This window comes from Falco naumanni, chromosome 11 (genome assembly GCF_017639655.2).
Source record: "Falco naumanni isolate bFalNau1 chromosome 11, bFalNau1.pat, whole genome shotgun sequence".
Taxonomy (NCBI): domain Eukaryota; kingdom Metazoa; phylum Chordata; class Aves; order Falconiformes; family Falconidae; genus Falco; species Falco naumanni.
The window spans coordinates 23,309,287-23,327,938 of NC_054064.1; the positions used below are offsets into that span (position 1 = coordinate 23,309,287).

The 18,652-nt window shown below is 38.8% G+C and overlaps 1 protein-coding gene across 6 annotated transcripts in view; it reads left to right on the top strand.

Annotated features, from left to right (window-relative positions):
• ST3GAL3 (ST3 beta-galactoside alpha-2,3-sialyltransferase 3) overlaps nt 1-18,652 on the top strand; it is a 184,520-nt gene that overhangs the window by 49,053 nt on the left and 116,815 nt on the right. For all 6 annotated transcript variants that reach the window (XM_040611242.1, XM_040611239.1, XM_040611241.1 and 3 more), the window contains one exon: nt 3,968-4,010. In XM_040611242.1, the coding sequence (XP_040467176.1) occupies nt 3,968-4,010 (43 nt within the window). The remainder of the gene's footprint in view (nt 1-3,967; nt 4,011-18,652) is intronic.

Below are 18,652 nucleotides of genomic sequence, written 5' to 3' on the forward strand. Positions count from 1 at the left end.
CTTCTATATAGCTAGCTGCTAAAGGAATAGTATTCAAGCCAGCAGTGAAATCAGTTACGGGTAGTTTGGAAGGATAAAACCAGTGAGCCAAGTTAATTCCTGGATTGTTGATTTCAGATTAGTAGCATAAGGGGAAAATTTTGCCCATTTTGTTTGTATATAGCTATATTGGCTACAGATGCAAAATGCAATTTGAAAACTTGATAGTTACTGTACACTGAGCTTTATGGCTTTTTGGGTGGTCTGTATGGAGTTTATAGACATTACACAATGCATTTCTCACTTACTGCCTGGTAGCTGGATTTCTGTTGGATACTTGTGAGAAATTTCCATGATAATGTCGACATTGAATTTGGCACAGGATTTGTATCATTTTTACAAATTGCTATGCTTGGCTGTACTTCTATTCATATAATCCTAATTACATGCTTTATTATGAAATCATTGTCAGTTATTAGATTCTTATTCAATTCCGATCTTCGTGGAAATGTAGAAGTGCATTTTATTTCTGACCTAAAAAGACCTCTTGTTTTTATGGGGCATGATGAAACTTCATTTCCCATGTTTGTTCCTTTCTGCTTCTGTACACTACTGTACCATTAACTGCTGAGATCTGTAGCTTCCCAGCACAAGTGAATGTGGTCCTTGGATTGCTTCGCTCTCAGTGCTGTTGGTTTTATCCCTCAGGAGCCTTTCAGTCTCTTATGGGCTGAGAATGTAAAGCCTTGTTCGGACTCTTCCATGATGATCTTCTAGTGGGTGCAGAATAAGTTCTTTGTTACCTTTACTATTTCTGGCTTAAAAAAAAAAAAAAAAAAAAAATCCTGTTTCACACAACCATATAAATGCCTTGCCTGAAACTGCTGGGTCAGACGTGGCCTGAGCTGGATCAGACCTACCAACCTGGTTAGATCTGAAGGGACTTCTCCAGCACCACACCTGCTGGTGGCTCTGCATTGTACTTCAGTGCAGAGATGCCCTGATGGGGGAGTCATCATGATGATGCTGGCAGAGGACAACATCAAACCGCAGTTACTATGGCCAATTGGTCCAAGCCAGTTCTTGGTGGAGATGCTGGAGTATTTCTACCTTGTTCTGTCTGATTGTTTTGTTCCATTTTCTCTAATATTCTAGCACTTCTCTATCCCACTGTGTGAAAAAGAGGAGCAATATTGTTGCGTATTAGCTGGTGAACTTGGTGAGTAAGGCTTTAAACTAAGGTGATGGGGGGTGAAAGCAACCAGTAGGCTAGAGCACGGAGAGGTCCCATGAGTGACAAGGCAGGCTTTTGCAGCCAGTGTTTTCAAGGGAGGAAAGGGTAGGAGTAGGATTGCCCCTTTCTTTAGCAGTGAGCTGTGTGGCCACTCAGTCCATCCCTGTAATCATCACACCCTGACCATACTGTATTTTATATTCATTTGTACTTGTCTTTGGTCTAGTTGGGTATGTGTTTTATTTTGTTTTAAATCAAATACATAATTTCAGACAAGGATTTTTTTTTTTCTTGCAGCTGGGCTCTGTGTGTTTGGCTTTTTCCAGGTGTTTGGGGTTTTATCTGTCTTTTGAGAATCCGGACCGCTTCCAGCCAACATATGAGCTACACTTTTGTGTGTCGCACTGACTTTCAGCCTCTGTATTTGTAATGATACAGCTAAATAACACAGGAAAATCTGTAACAAGAATCTGTTTTTTGATAAAAAAGGAAGCTAACTTCCTCTAAATCTGTAATTTAGAGACTCCTAGTGTCTTTCTTGGGGGAGCAGCATGTGGTGATAGAGGTTAACTTCCAAGCCAATAGTAATGCTGTGACTCCCAGGACTTCCAGTGAGTGTGAGATGGCCCGTGATGAGGGCAGCGTTTCAGTAGTTTGCACATTTCACCAGCTAGTGAGAGGAAGGAGCATAGATGCTTCTGGTTTGATGTTACAGCCTGAAAGGATGATTTACACCCTACTGAAAATCAAGAACACACCTGTGCTTCTAGTTTCAAACCAGAAATGTTATTTTGGTTTGCTGTACTTCATTTTTTTTTTTTTGAAAGTGTCTTTTGCAAGATAGTTGCCGTATATAATTTTACAAGATTACTTAATATCTCTGTTAGTAATCATCAGTGAATGTCAAAAGCAACCACTTTAAACCTAGGGAAATTGAAATGCATGTGACAAACAGAAGGTAAATCTTATGAAACATTGCAGTGGAGGTACGGCATCTGTGGCACTTGGCATTTAAGTAGTGTTTTCTGGTGCTTTGGTTGAGAAGTTGTGCTGAGTTAGTAGAAAGCCCAGGGTGATGTTGTACTTATGAGGTGATGTATCTTTTACTGCATTTCCTTTTCTCGTATTTCCCATTGGGAAGAAGGGAATGTTAGCTCAAATGGCATAAGACTGATGACAGGTTGATCAGTGACTGTAGATGTTAAAAAAAAATATATATATATATATCCCTGTTGCTGTTTACTCAATAGGGATGTTGGTTTTGGAACGAGGAAGGGTTAATGAAAATTGAAGGCATATTTCTTTTTCTGGAATTAATACCTTCCCATGCGGATCCTACATGCGGAGGAGGTAAAGTTGGACAGGGAATAAATTCTTGTAGGAGGAATAAACTGAGAGGAAGTTACAAGGAAAGCAGCACACGGGGGAAACGCAGCGATCAGTGTGTGGAAGGTGGAAGGAAGATGCACAGGTGCATTTCTAAACATCAAGTACAACAGGGATGGTGGGTGGTACGTGGGTGCTGTCAGAGAACAGATAGTAGTGCCAATATCAAGTGCACACATGTTCTGCAACTTCTGTTACCTAAGTTATGTCAAAAATAATGCTTCCCTTGGCTTGGGAATTAAATTTTGATGGGATTGAAATCAATGGCAGAGTTTATACTGACTTATCTGATGCAATCCTTTTGTCTTAAGCACATGTTTAGGCTTTCCTAAGTTGTGCTGGTAACTGGGTAGCATGAAAAGCTTGTGATCTTGTTAGGTATATTACTGCTGCAGAAATTGTGGTGGTGTTTCGTAAAGAAAACAAACCTCTGTTTCCACTGAGCTCTTTTGAAAAGGCTATGAGAATTATTTTTTTTCTTCTTGTTTCTTTTAATTTATCCTGATCGTTAAGCTTCGGAGGAATTATCTTTTACTTCTCTGTTTGTATTGCTTTTCATAAAAAAAAAATATTGGTAGTGAGACCCAGCGGTTCTCAGTGCGAGGAGGCCCCCAAGCTTAACCCAATGCAAGGACACTGCACCTTTTAGATTTTTCTGTGAATTCTAATAGTTTTATTTTTTTGTATCAAGTATCTGATTTACAAGATCACAATGTATTCAAAGACACTGAGTGCAAAGTTCACTTTATACAGGAGTTACAGATGTTCTGAGTGATAACTTTGTTTCTGTAGCTGTTCCCTGTTTGTGGCATAAACTGTGACTTTGCAGTTTCCTATTGGACAGCATCACCTGAACTTAGAGCATTTCTGCCACCATGAATGACTTTCTTTCAAAGAAGGGCTGCTTGGTTATGAGGCTGTGGGTTGGAATAGACAAGGAATCCAGAAAAATTTCAAAGTTTTACCACATCGGGACCTAGGAGGAGTGTTTGTCATGCAAATTACTGGCAAAATTGTTTTACTCCAAGCAGGAAAGCTTTGTATATTACTGCGTGTATGGTTTCAGTAGTGCTTTGGTTTTATGACTAAAGATATCGTGGCTAATTCTAGTGATTTCTGAATTGATTACCCCTACATTATCTTGCTTTAGTATTTCCTGGAGATTCACAAATGTTTATTTAGAAATACCTTGAAGTAACAATAATCTGTGATAACAGCTGCTAGTGACTGGAAATTACAATATAGCTATTTTCAGTTAGAAATAATTATTGCCCTTCCATAAGGACTTGCTGATTTTGGGTTTGGGGCCTTTTGCAGAGGAGACACTTGCAGTTTTTATGATAACTGTCCCTTGCTTTTGTTTTCCAGAATATGACAAACTGGGCTTTCTCCTGAACCTGGACTCAAAATTGTAAGTAGAACAGTAGGATTCTTCTTTGTTTCTGTAGTTACAGATTTCTGTTGTAAGCAACTTTTGTGTCACCTGGACAGCTGGCTCACTGGACTGTACATTGCTACCAGAGACAGCCAAGTCCTGCAGCAACCTGGCAATTACAGCTTCTTTCCTTACACTAGGCTTTGCTGGCCAGCCCAGATTGTGGTTCACTGTCATTAATTCCCTAATGACTGATCAGGAGGCTATAAACGTCCACCTGAAGCCATGACTGTCAGTCTGCTCTAGATACCCTACTGTTAATCTTCCGAATGAGGAAAAATGCATTAAACACTTGCAAGCAGGAAGACTGTCAATCTGCAATTTACTGGGATGCTTAGAAGTTTGTATTCTTTAAAAATAGATACTGCTCTTTTTGTTTGTAAACTGGAGCAGAAAGTACATCAACACAAGGCAGTGACTATTTGCTATGTCAGAAGAACAAAAAAAGTGCTGAAGGGTGATACTGGTGCTTTTTGCCAAATCAGTCAAATTGAGACTGAACTTCTTAACACTAGGGGTCACCAGCGACTCTGTTTCTGATGTCAACAGCCTTGTGAAAATTGTGGAATTGGGAGCCAAAAGAGTACTAAAAACTTTCTGCCTCTACTACTTAAAAAGGCACCGAAGCAATCTAGTGGCTTTGAATGAATTGAGGATGCATCCCCTGTACAATGTAACAAGTTCATATAAAAACTATTCTTAATATTATTAAGTTGTACTGATAGGGTGTAACATTAAAGTTTTGAGTTTAGTCTTGCTGAGCAGCTTGGGAGCATCCATAATAAAATAAACCCCTCATAAATATGTTGGGAACTGCTTTTTGCAGGAAATGAGAAAGTCTCTAGGTATGAGCTGCTTTTGCAGAAGCAGCTGGGTACATAAACTCAACTATAGTAACGGATCTGGCAAAAAAAAGGTGCTGGAGAAGAACACGTATGAGAAAAAAGGAATATTGTGGGTGTTTTAGTGTTGTGTTCCCACCCCCAGGGTCTATCTTGTTCAGTGTGCAGGAAGGATGGCATTTACTGTATGAATAACTGGTCAAGGTTTCTTTCTGGTCTTATTTAATACAGTGTTCTCTGCACTTTTTGTTGCATGCTGTCTGGAACCCATGCTGGTTGCAGTTACCGATATTCTTTATCGAATTTTCTGTATTGGGGCTTCCTTGCGATTTAGAGACAGTAGTCTATGTACCCTTACAGTACTGTGGGATGAGATGATACATTATCTTCAATTTATACATGTACAAGTCAAAGCAAAGAGATTAGTCCAGAATTGTGAAGTGGGTAAATAACCTTTGAATTAACATCTTAGCGTTGGTTAAGGAAAATAGAGCTTTTAAAGTTTTTAAGTAGTCTTCAATTTTGTGGGTTTTTTTTTCCAGACTGCTTTGCTTATTTTGTAATGACCAATTTATTGAATGTGCCCATGACTGTCCACACACTTCTGGCGTACCAGCCTGTGCTGTGTCCACACCATTGCTTCAATCGTCCTTCTGTGTTCACTGTCCTTTTCTTTGTTGCTTTTAGCAAGTCCCGTTGAGTCTTCCTTCTCCTCAAGCCTCTATTGCATCCCTTTTCCACCCTCCTCTTTACAGAGTTATCTGCTTCGATTGCAGCTCTCAGACGGAGCCTGCTCATTCTTATACTTTAGTATGAGGCCAAGTGAAGTTTTTACCTGCTAAAGGGCTTCCAAAACCCTAAGATTTTTTACTAAATCCTACGCGTGATAAAAACTCACTGTTATTTTTGATTAAAGAAATAATTTGTTGACTACTTTAAAATAAATAAATAAACAAAATATATAATCCTAAATGTGTATGTTTGCTTTTCAAAGAAATAAAGTTAGCTCCTGGAAAGGCTTGTAACAAAATCAGCATGATTAAAATAAATACTATGAGGTGAGTTTAAGGAGCAAAGAAAGCAAGTACTATACATAGGTGAAATAATTTTTTTTTTCCCTATAATTGTCCTTTGTTGGATTTAAGTTGGAGGTGGTTTTCCCTTGTTGTTGTTGTTGTTTATTTGTTTCTTCTGTGGAAGTAAAGCTGGCCCTGCTTTGCGAATAGACCTGATGACCTGCAGAGTTCCCTTCCAGCCTGAATTATTCTGTGATTATTTTTTTTTTTAATAACAAGGGAGCTATGAAAAAAGCTGAGAATACTGTAAAGCATACTAAATAAATTTTGAAAGAAGAACGGGTGACAGCCTAGGGGAATTTGCATCAGTTCAACAAGTTCACTGTGTGTGGTCAGGGTACCAAATACGTTTTCTAAGTACACACTGAATTTAGTGGAACTTGGTAGCTAAAAATGCTTTCTGTGACTCAATCAAGATGGTACCATTGTAGAAGCCATTTCTGGTTAAAAAAGATTTGCTTAGATTTGAAAGGGGTAATATGTTCTGCACTGATGACTTTATTGGCAGAAATAATTTAATGATGTCTGTTGTGATATAATCATTCTGGTGGAATTTTGCCATGGATCATAACTTTATAGGGTTCACTTAATTGATAGCATGTGAGAACCTTGGGTGACTTGAAGCACTTGAGGCAACAATTAATTTTCTATTTTCTCTCTCTCTCTCTCTGCCCGCTCCACCCCCCCACCCCCCCCCATCTTTACTCAAAATCTGTTCCTGGCTGTGTTAGTTGGTGTCATTTAAACTAATGACCTGGAGAACTAACCTTTTCTACAAAGGTAGATCTGCATTAAAACTTCTGATAGTAATGTGTTGATTTGCCTTTGCATCTTTAATTTTTTTCAGGTATTACTACTTTTTAGCATCCTCTACCCTGTAGATGCCCAGGGCATGTTATTCAAGTATAATTCATTCTGTTGTGGTTACAGCAACGTAATGATTCTGTTCACTGGTTCTCTTCGAGTTCCTGGAAATGGTAATGAAACCAGATTTGTTCACTTTGGAAAGAAAAATCTGTCAGAAGCGCTTGAAAAGTGTTTTCTGTGTGAACTGTATGCATGCCTGATGCATGCCTCGCTGTAGCGTTAGGGAGGCTGGTATGGCCAGGAATCTCACCTGGAAGGGGATGGCCAGTTTTAAAGATACTGTACAGATGCTTCATGGAGATGACTGGTTCTGACCAGAAGTCTTGTTGCTCTGAGCTTGTCAGGAGAGTATCAAGAAGGAAGATGCTTCCTTTCTGTTGCCTGTGCTTAGGCTAACTCTTCTTTAGGAAGTCTTTTAAAAAGCAGGATGGTGTCCGGGTGGGGGTTGTTAATGAAATACAGGATGAATATAAAGCTGGGGACTTCTGTAGGCAACATAGTTTGTTAATTATGAATTAGTCAAAACAAGACCTAAGGCTCCTTAGGACCAGATTGGTGAAAAAGATCTGTTGCAAGAGGAGTTCATCTTTTAGTTATGCTTGTACCAACCATAAGGTCACTACCAAGATGAGAGTATCAAAACAAAATGCGCACAAAGTACAGAAACTTGCCGGTTGCATCAGTTTCTCACAGGTAGGGACTTCCCAAGCAACAGAGCCACGTACTGTTTTAAAACCTTTGAGAAAAAAAATCCAACATTTACTGGTTGTGTAGAGAAAAGCACTTATACAAAAAATATGATATAATTTGCAGGTCTTAATTCTTGGAAAGGCCAGTAGTTCCTGAACAACTTAAGGCCATCAATCACATTAGCGACTCAGCCAATGGATTGCTGGGTGCCACCAAATGCCAAGATTTGCAGTCACTTTCTAACACCTGTGCTTGGCAAAGGGTTGCATGCTTTTATTATTATTAAATATAAATATTGTAGTAGTACTTTGAGACTGGCCAGGTTCTAGAAATGAGAGTTTCTACAACTGCAAATTCTGAATCATTCTGTAACCAGAATCTATGTTTGTATTGAATTACATGAGATTTCTGTAGGAGGATCAGCGTATGATCATGGAGTTAATTATAGCCTGTATCGTACTGCGTATTTAGTGGGCCCAGGTGAAGGTTGTGTGGTCATTCTTCATTCTGTCACTTAACTACTCTGTGAATGCTTGGTTTAGTCACCTTAACAATTACTTTGAGTATGCCTTGGCATGTTACAAATGTAGATTCACTTGTCTTGGCATGTGAAAAGCTCCTTTTTTGTAATAATCCCTGTGATTTGGCGGCTGTTCCCTTGTGTTGTTGCCCTCATGCTTCTACACCAGCTTTCTTTACTCTGCTGGCATGCCACTTGGTGAGATGGAAGCTAGTGACTGCTGCTTCTGTCCTCGTTTCAAACTTACCTTTCAAAAGCTGTTTTCAAAGGTGCTTCAGCAGTTAGATTGGTGATTTGATGCTTCTAAACAACAGCCAGAAAAAAGTTCCCTTTGGCTGATGGTGGATCTTTTCACCTGCTGCTACAGTCAGCTCAAAACCTTGGATGTTAAAATCTTAGATGATGAATGACGGAGGAAGCGTCTCAGAGCTTGACTATGACTGGGGAAGAACCACTCCCTCAGAGCTTTGCAAATATTCAAGATGTGCTTGAGCTTACTAGAATCATTCTTCACTTAAACAAAAAGATAAGTGGATGTTACAATGTGTTAACTGAGAGAGAAAGTAATTTATTTTTTTTAAGGTAGAAACAGGCAAAAGAAATCGCTACCCCTCTCAGTCAGAAAAATTACTATGAGATCAGTATGGTTGATCACAATAACTAATACTAACATAGTTAATATACTGTATTTATACAATATATGGTGTGTATTTTGTATTGTGTACTTTGGGAATTTTTAGGCTGTACTTAGTTGAAAGGAGGAATATTTTTTCCAGTGGGCTCTGTGCTTTGCTAAACATTTTGTGATGCTGTATGTTTACATGTTTTTCCAATATTACAGAGTAGATTTGGGAGGTGCAACAAAGATTTTTTTGAATATTCATGGTAATTTCAAACTCCGCTTTAGAAAGAGACTGAGTTGGGGAGGTGGGGGGTGGAGCCAGAAATAACAATCTTCACCCTGCAAACTCAAATGAAACTTGATCTAGATTTTGAAAAGACCGTAAAAATGGAGGGAGTTTGGGCTAGGGAAACACACAGATTGGGTTACTTGTGTTTGTTGAAATGTCTTTACTTCAGAGCTTTAATAATGAAGAATTGAAATGGAACCCCTTCCCCTTATTTTGTTTCTAGGGTGGGAGGTTGCTTTGAAAGTGTTTGTGTCTGTGTGGTACTTCACCATTAAGCATTGTAAAAACAAGCAATAAATGTGTTGGAATGCTGGACTTTCCCTGTGCCTGCTGCTGTGGCATTTCTTTTTGTCCCGTTTTCCTTCCCATTTGTCGTCTTGTATTTCTGTGGTCCTGAGGTGGGTTAAAAGAAGTGAGAAGTCCCAATGATCTCCCATCTTGCCTAGGCGGGGGTAAGAATGTGTCTTGTGGGCTAAATGGAGGGATCCTGACGATCACAATCAAGAGCATCCTGATGCTTTTTCTGAAAGATTATTTCAAGGCTTAGCATACTTTACAACATTGGTATTTTCCTGGCAGTTGGTTATTTATTTCTCTTTCATTTCAGATTTTTTTTTTTTTTTTTTTTTTTTTTACTTTTAATTCATGTCCTTCTACCTAATCTCTTCAAATCTATACTAATTGTCCGAGCACTTCAAATATATAAGAAAATGAACCCTAGCTATTCACAACAATTCAATTACTGGGCTATTTGTTGTTCATCCATCAAACCTCCCACAGTTGGGTGGGATGTAACTGCCATCCCGGGTTTTTTTTGTTTGTTTTGCTGCTCTTAGTTCATTTCAGTTTTTCTCAATTTTGAACCTTTGGAATTGTCATAAGGATTCCTCGTGTGAGTCTCCGTTATCTAACTTGGGGGATTCCTGTGTTAGACACAGCCTCAATTGATGAAGAAGATAAAGATTTTAGAACTCAGAATTCCTAGCTACTTAGATAGAACTGATTCGTTACTTGATTTGTTAAGTACAAACAAAGTCAAAAACTTATGTTTGGTACTTCTAAAAGGGCCAGTTTCCTGAAGCTGGAAGTAATTATGAGCCAAACCATGTGGGAAAAGAATGTAAAACAAAAAATATGAATGGCTGGGCATTGTTTAGAGCAGTTTTATACTGTCTGCCCGAAGTTCAGTTTCACAGGAAAGAAATGTTAATGGAAAAACAGTTTTACTGAGAGTATAACGCAAAATAGTAATAATGTATTTATAGAAGGTGTAGAAGTGTGCAGTAAATACACCAAGTTTTGTTCAGTTTGGATGAGGGGAAAAAGTGTTTTCCTTAACAACAAAAATTCAAGCAATCGATACCTAAGTTTGTGGTTTAGAACTGGTACGTCTGGACAACATTCTTGCAGGAATTTCTAAAGAATTTCTGAGGACTTTTTGGACTGTTAGGGATTATTAATAAATCTTCAAACACTAGGGGATCTCCATATTCTTGGCAGAAAGTTGATGTACAAAAAAGCAAAAAGGAATGACTCATAAGCATTTCAACCCGTTTTTGATTCGGAGTACAATACATAATGGTGAATATGAGTTTCCACAAAAAAAAAACCCAAAAAACCATACAGTTCCAATTAGTGTAAATATTGAATAGGAAACACTTTTTGTTAGGTGGACTTGTTCACATGGATGTCCATGGAGGTGCCTGGTTATGTGTGAAATTGATCTCTTCCTTGGTATGTTCCTCTCAGGACTGGGTTTGCACGTCTTGTGTTCTTTTAACCAGACAGATTAGTTGTATAAAAACTGAGAACTCTATGAAGAAAAGGTTCAGTAAGGTGGAACACTTACTTTACTTGTAGTTCTTCACCACAGTAGCATTAACCTAATTAAATATGTATTTGTTTGTTTTCCTGGGGTGGATGTGGTTACAACTACTTAACTTTACAAGTCTCTATTAACTGTTGTTTGAGCAAAAATTTTTACAGTGGTTTCATTCACAGAAGGCTAAATTTACTTTAGTTAGTAAAACCCAATTCAGGGTTTATCTATAAACTCATAAATGACATGAGGCTTTCCTGTTGCTTTATCCTCTTGGGAGAAGAGCATATAAAAACCCACGCTTCATGTTCTTCCTTCAGAAAACTGTTCAAAAGCTCAGAGATAAGTTACTTTAGTTTTGGCCAGCTTCTGCAATGGTAAGCTTGTTGGTTACTGAATATCCTCCTACAAAGACCTTCTTGATCTCTGAATAACTTATGAAAATTGAATGGATTGGGCTATCTAAGTATTGATCATTCCCAAAACTTCAGCTAAACACATTAGAAATACTGCATTAAGACCATTAAGGGAATTAGTCTCATTCTAATTCTAAGTGATAATCCAGTTTACTGCAAGGGCTAAACGTTCTGTGGGATCATGGGTTTTGATACAGATTTATGTTAAAACATAGATGTTTATCATTGTTCACTATGACCAATATCAAGAATACGAAGTGCTAGCACACATTGTGGAAACAGGTGATTTGTTGCTGCCTGTCCTGAATGAAAGCATTTGTGAGCTTATCATGAAACTGATGGAAGTGTTGCCTCTGTTTGAAATCCCAAAGGCATGTATGTCATCACACAGCATCAACTCTTTGGCACCTTCCTGGCTTGACATAGATCCCTCTTGCAGGCCAGTGCTGTTCCACCTCCAAAGAGAAATCTACTTTCCTTTTGTTTTCCCTTGGAAATGTTTTAGGGAATCCTCATCTGATGGCTGAATGGAAATCAAGTGTATTCCAGCAAAGGAACGTTATAGTGTTTATCAAGCCTGCCTCTGAAGCACGTCACTTACTCTGAAGAACACTTTTATATGGTATCTAGACACAGCTTAGTTGTCAGCTCCTAATTTATACTTTTTTGATTGTAGCTGGTTGTGAGGAGTTTTTTTGTAAATGGCGTGCATGGGAGGAGACAACTTACTTTAGTCAGTCTGCCTCTAAATTTGTCTTCTGCATTGCTGTAACGTGACCAGAGACGTCAAAGTTTTTCTGTCTCTGTGTGCTAAGAATGCCGTACATAAATTTTAAGAATATGTAGTAGATCATCAAGGCAGAGAAGAGTATATGTGTTTGTTCCGCCAAAGACTTTTTGCACGCTGGGGAAGGGCATTAAAACCAAGACATACTTTTAACAGCTGTGATTATAATCTGTTAGGTAAGAAAACAATATTTCATTTATGCTGAAAGACAGCAGGAAGCCTTTTTGCTGTGCTTGAGAAGAATTGCCTAGCAGAAGGGAGGATGGTGGTCTGCCCAGTAGTGACATGCTGTGAAACCATGATGCTTAGCTTTCTACAGAGATGGTAGGCTGGAGAAACTCTAGGTGAGAGAGACTGAAGGAACCCTGTTAAATATAATCCAGAGGTGTATCTTATTTCAGTTGTTCCATTCCCAATCTTATGACTGCAAACCTGACAGTAAGTCTTGCTTAGTAAAAATCTGTCTCGCTCTCTCTTTTTTTAAAAATTATTTGTACTGTTTAAAATTGTCCTAGGACTGAAGGACAAGTTAAGCTTTGATTAGGCTAATAAATTTAGAATATGTTTTTTTTCCCTTGAGGAAGCATGACATTGCTGCTAGCATCCTTGGCAAATCTGTACTGGAGAAGTACTCTGCAGGACCCCAGACCTGACAAGGGCTGGTGAGGGAGCTGGTGGTGTGTGGTGCCCATTGCAATGAACACAACACGATGAAGGCTACTTTGCAGGAGGAAGGTTACTTACAGCTGTGTCTGATGCGCCATGCCAGGGAGGGAGTCATGTAGCAGTTGTTGCTGTAAGATGTTTTTGAGGCTATGGATGTTTGAATTGTGAGGCTCAGATAAGGTTTTCTCTAGCTGTTTTTGAGAAAACCAAACAATTAAATTAACTTCTATGAGATACTTTGTACTCTTACATTACACAAAAGCCCCTGTGATTCTTTCTCAGCTCACAGCAGAAATGAAAACAGGCAGAAATGCTACTCCTGACACTAGCTGCAGCCCCAAGTCCTGCTCTCAGCAATGACAGTCATGACTACAAAGGGAGGGATGGAAAACTGACAGATCACGTATGTGCTGTTTCTTCCTTGTCTGCCTTGCAATCTGTTCCAGCTCGTTAAAGAAGGATAAACTGAAAAGCCAAAAAAAAAAAAAAAAAAAAAAAAAAAAAAAAAATTTTGATTTGCATATTGAATGTGTTTGGATACTTCTGTTTGATTTCAGACCTTTAAATTCCTACTTAGAAATATCTTCCCCCTGGTTCTTTAAAGGGTTTAATCTTAAAGACCTGAAAAATGTGAGCAGTGTCCTATACAGCAGCAAAACCTCATCCTCTTCTAGTCATGCTTTCTTACATCACTGAAGGAAAAATCCCCAACAGGGGTTGTGTCATTCGACTGTTTGTTTGTGACTCAGATGTGTACAGGAATCAAAGCTGCATTTTATCATCGTGAAACTTGGGCTCAGGTGATCTTGTGAAGTGTTGCTCTTTTGATGAATTAGCAAGGAGGAAAGGAGAGGATTTGTCCTGTTGAAAAGTGAAACTTATTTCAGTGCTCAGCCTTGGAGCTCTCCATTAGCCTGTGCACCAGACATCTTAGAATACCATTTTTTCTCTGTCTTTTGGAGAGCCATGAATAACCTTCTGATGTTCAGTGAAGTTAAGGGTGATACCAGATGAACGAAGGTCTGATTAATTGGGCTGTTCACAGTTCTTCGAGGCAAACTTTATTCTGTTCTCTGACTCATTGCGGTTACATATGGCAGTTTGGATGTTGGTTGGATGGTCCTTTCAGACAAGCAGCTGCTCTTTGAAGGGTGGGGGAGGGGGGGAAAGAGCTTACCTTAGCAGAAGAGCATTCACTAGACCAATGTGTGGAGTACACAGGGAAGTTTTTTGGTCTGGGTCACTCTGCAGATGTTCTTACTGCTAAGAGTTCTGACTATTCTTAATTATTTGTCCTAAAGCAGTTTGGATTTTTGGTAGTTTCATAGGGGCATGCTCAGTTAGGGTACCCACAAGGGTTCCTCCAGGTCAGCGTTATGGTCTCTATTTACAGCAGAGTTTCTGGAGGAAACATTTTCTTCCCGATATGTAGCCTTCCTCTTCTTACAACTTCAGTGTGTTACTTATTAGAATAATTGATTTCTGTTTGAATTCATGACATCTATCTATAATACAGGTCAGCAGACAGCTTTTTTTTGAACTGCTGCTTCAGAGGAGTAAGAAAAATTCAGAGCCTTGTGACTACCTAACAGCATTTTGTAAAACTACTGTTAAACCGTACTGCCTGATTGTGAGGTCACCTCTGCGTACAATCTAAAGCAAGTTATGCACTGGGCAGTGGGTTTTTTCTCTCAATTTCAGTCCAGCCCAGGAAAAAAGAAAAAAATCTAAAAGGCCTTGCTATAGCCAGCGTCTTCTTTTTCTTTAGTTAAGAGGAGTTAATTTGCTGTTCCCTCCCTGGCTGTCCATATTTTCCAATGAAAAGTTTAAAGGGCAACCTTCATCACCCTCACCCCTGCAAAATTATGGAGGAAACTGGAAAGGGAGGGTCTTGTGAACTGTTCTTGTTAAAGATTGGCTGTCAGGTACCTGAGAGAATTTTTTCCAAGTGGGATTTAATCCCCTGAGGTTTGGTTGCTGCCAGTTGCATGTGCAATAGATCTGCTGCTACTGCAACAGAAAGGGTTGGGCTTCCTTTGCAGAGAAAATAAAAATGGCCAGACCAAAGGCTCACCGGCCCCAGTATCTTTTCTCAGAGTGCTCCCTGGAATTGTTTAGTGAAGGAGAAAAATATACCAGTGTGAAGCAATCCTTGCTCCAGTGTCTTCCGTGGAGAGGAAGCTTTGGTATTCCCAAGTCTGGGAGACCGTTGGACCTCTTAATGGCTTTTGAGCCCATCTATACATCTGGCTTATATAACATACCAACTTTAAAGATTTCTTCTTTAAAGAAATCTACTGATTAACTGCATATTATATGAAAGAAGTGCTTCCTTCTGTCAGTGTTTTACTGTCTTTAGGACATTTAGGATAATTTTGGCTGACGTTCCGATGATAGGGGAAATAGTGAATAATAAATCACTGTTGATCTTCTCCGCAGCATTCTGCTGTGCCAGTGTGCTGTCGCACCTAGCTAAACAATGTGAATTTCTCTGAAATTAATTGTTCCATAGCCTGGCTGTGTTCTGCAATGAAATTAACTATGTTTTTTAGAAGGAAGATTTGGTCATTAAAACCTTAGTGTAACTGATTTTCTCGTTTGGCTTTTAAAACTGCAAAGTGCTGGATTTGGACATTCAAATCTAGTAAACTGTGGTATCCACAGATGTAAAACTGTTACTTCAGCTATGATGCTCAGGAATTCTTCGTTGATCTTTTTTTTCCTCACAGCTTAGGCTTTGGGGGAGTATCTTTGGTTTTAGAGGTACCGATTCCTACTAGTCTGAGCAGAGGATTCCTGGGTTTTAATTGCATTGAATTATTTATTCTCATCTCTTTAGCAACTTGCTTGTCTCTTCTGGACCTACACTACTGGATTCATTACACTACAAATAGAAAAACGTTGCTCCTGATCCGAAGAAAGTGTTGCCCATTTGTAGATGTAACAGATAAGGGTTGATGAAGACTTAAGGGTTACAGCAACAAAACTACATCTTTTCGATTTATCTTCTTGCTTTTCTTTGTTTGGCCAAAAATGGATGAGATAGGTAAGCATTTGATTTCACATCAGACTTTTAATTTGCTCACTTTTTATGTCCCTTGTGCTAAAAGTGAGTTTTGAGAGCTATTTAAGTAGAAAATTGCAGCATTTAATTTTTTCCAAGTTTTGAGAATTACAGGTTCTAATATTAGGGAGCATTATCATTTCTGACTTTGAAGAAATAGAGTTTATTTAGACATTCTTTAGACAGTTCAGTTCGTTCAGAACGCAGCTCGGATAGGAATCTCAATTGATTGCTGAGAGAGGTTTTTGTTGACAACAAAGTGAGTCCTAACATGTCCCGTCTTCAAAGAAGCGTCTCTCCTCCATTAGGTCATCCTTGTCTCTTATCTGTAAAACCAGAATGTTGATACTTACTACTGAGGATGGAAACCAGTAATTTTGGGTCTATGGAAACTAGAATAGATAAAAGTCCAATAATACGTATTCAGGAATTATGTTGACTATCAGCAAGTTACTTCCTCATTCAGTTACAAGTTTATTTGTCCAAAGATTAGTAAATAATCGAAAACTGAGGGAGCAGTCATCTTCACTTTCTAATTTTATTTTCTTTCTTTCTTTGGTAAACAGCTGCCTTCTGGGAAAATAAAATTTCTGTATTTCATGCTTTTTGTTTAGTCTAACAATTGGGATTTCAGCCAATTGTTTTCTCCTTTCCTTGTTTCTTCAAGAACACAAACCCTCAAATGGACTGTTTTCTTTGTTCCTTATTTGTGTCTATTTGAACACAATTCTGCTTTTCCTCTGTGCTACTAGTCTTAAAGATAAGTTGTAGCAGAAACAGAAATTTTTTAAAAAGGGGAAAGTTTATAAAAACGAAAGGAGATCAGGAGATATTACTCAATTTTTGGAGGAGTATGCAGCTTTAGGTCACATACAAAATGTGCCATGGACTTTTCTTGGATTTTTTAATCTGCATCCTTTGAATCTGGTTTTATAAAGTCAGCATTCAAACAAAAACTTTCTAGCTTGAAAACTTCCAATTCGTTTGTCCACAAGGATCCCAACACTTTTTAGAAGTTGATAAAAGGTTATTGGATTCTGTGAACTATAAGAAGTGGTGCAATGATACAGTCCTTTCTGATAGAGAAATCACTTACAGCTGTGTTTCTGTATTTAGCATTGCTGAGACTAACCTGAAATTCCTTATTCTACCTAGTGATCTAATTCCTCGTATGTCAAAGGGTAGGAATGGAGTTTAGTAAGGGAGTAGGATCCTTGTGCTGCCTTTGGGGATGGAAACCTCTTTGGTGTGTGTGTGCAAAGATGACATTTCACACGGGATGAATGGCGTTGCCAGCGTTCGTGGTCTTCAGCCAGCAGCGCCCCCTCCTAGCGTGCATTTCCAAAAGGGCAGCGTTGACTTTGCATCGTGTCTTCATTCAGGGCTGTGGAGGTGGGTCACGGGTTTTAGTGGGATGGCTTTAAAACTTTGTTTTCCTGGGCTAGTTCAGTGTAACCTAATCTTCTTCAGCTGGTGTTCTTGAGTAGTCCAAATAAATAAATAAAAGTATGTGTTGATTATCTTTGCAGTTAAGAAATTAATTTCACGAGAAGCCACAATTCTTAGTGGAGAAGAAGAACAGGACATTTCTTCTAGTGTGCATCACATCTTTTCAGAAAAAGGGATTTGGGCCATCTTTCCTCGTATTTGGTGATACAGCCTCCTTGAAGAATTTGCTTACATACTGAAGTAACTTTTGAAAATATTTACATCTGTTTAGCTGGCAATACTGTGATAGATGCATTTCCTGTCTCTTTCAGTGTAAGCATTCTGCTTTTCCTCTTCTTTCTATCTCCTCATTCCTTTCTTTTGTTTGTTTAGTTTTTCCTCAGCTGGAACTAGAAAAATAGCAAGTATCACATGATCAGGCTGTGCAATTCTTTGAACCAGAGTTTGGAAAGTTCTAACAGAGCTGTAATCAGAGTTCCTTAAACTTCTGTTTCAGTTTTCCTAACCTGTGCTGCCCTCCTGTTGAACATGGAGTTCCAGCCATGTACCAAGAGAAGGGTTCATCAGCTCATCTTGTTTCCATAGTGTCTTGCACTCAAGGAGATTCTGCCTGTCAAAATGACGTGATGATCATGACTCTACTTATAAAAATCAGATGTGAAAATACTTTTTTTTTTTTCTTTCTTCTTTAAGCCCCTTGCTGTTACCGGTGTATGGGAATTGACTACAATATAGGTGAAGGCTGCTGTTATTAATGACCTGTGTTGTCAATGACTTTTCTTTCTCTGACTGAATAGCAGTAACTGAAGGAGAGTAAAAAAGCTGCATCCCCAGACCTGCTAAAGGTGTTCTCCCGTGTTTTTAAGTGAACTGGTAGTTGGTGTAAGGCTGACAGTCTTTAATGAAGGGGAGAGTTGATGTGACACTCACTTTTCCATCCATCTCTTTAACAGAAGTCCTTGCCAGTTAGGAAGGGAAAGCTGGTTTATGGTTCTGTTTCAGGGTGTTTTTTCCCCCCTCAAATGGCATTTGTTGCTTTACAAGTTTATGAGATATTATGAAAAAAGCATATTGAGGACTGGAAGCTGTCTATTTATTAGGCTACAACTAATGTATAAAACAAATACCATTCAAAGATCTGTGGCCCTTTGATATTAATTAAAATATAAACCAATGCACTTCCTAGCCACTCTGGTTTTGTCTTCTTCAGTGTCTTGTTTGGTGCAGTCCTGGAATTTTGAAGCAAATCCCATAATTGTTTCTTACTGTATGCTGATTGAAATGTAGCCCTGGGCTTATTTGGGGGAAACCAAACTGAAAGCTTGTTGCATTTCATAGACTCCTGGAATAAATATTTGATTTGGACATGAGAGTCCGAACTAAGACTTGTCTTTTTGGCCAACGCTGTGCCTTGTATGTATGTGGTGGATACATCTGGCCTAGGGAATCTGACAGGAGTCCGGTCTAAAATAAAATGCCCTGAATCTCATATGGTGTCGATACAGGGTCTC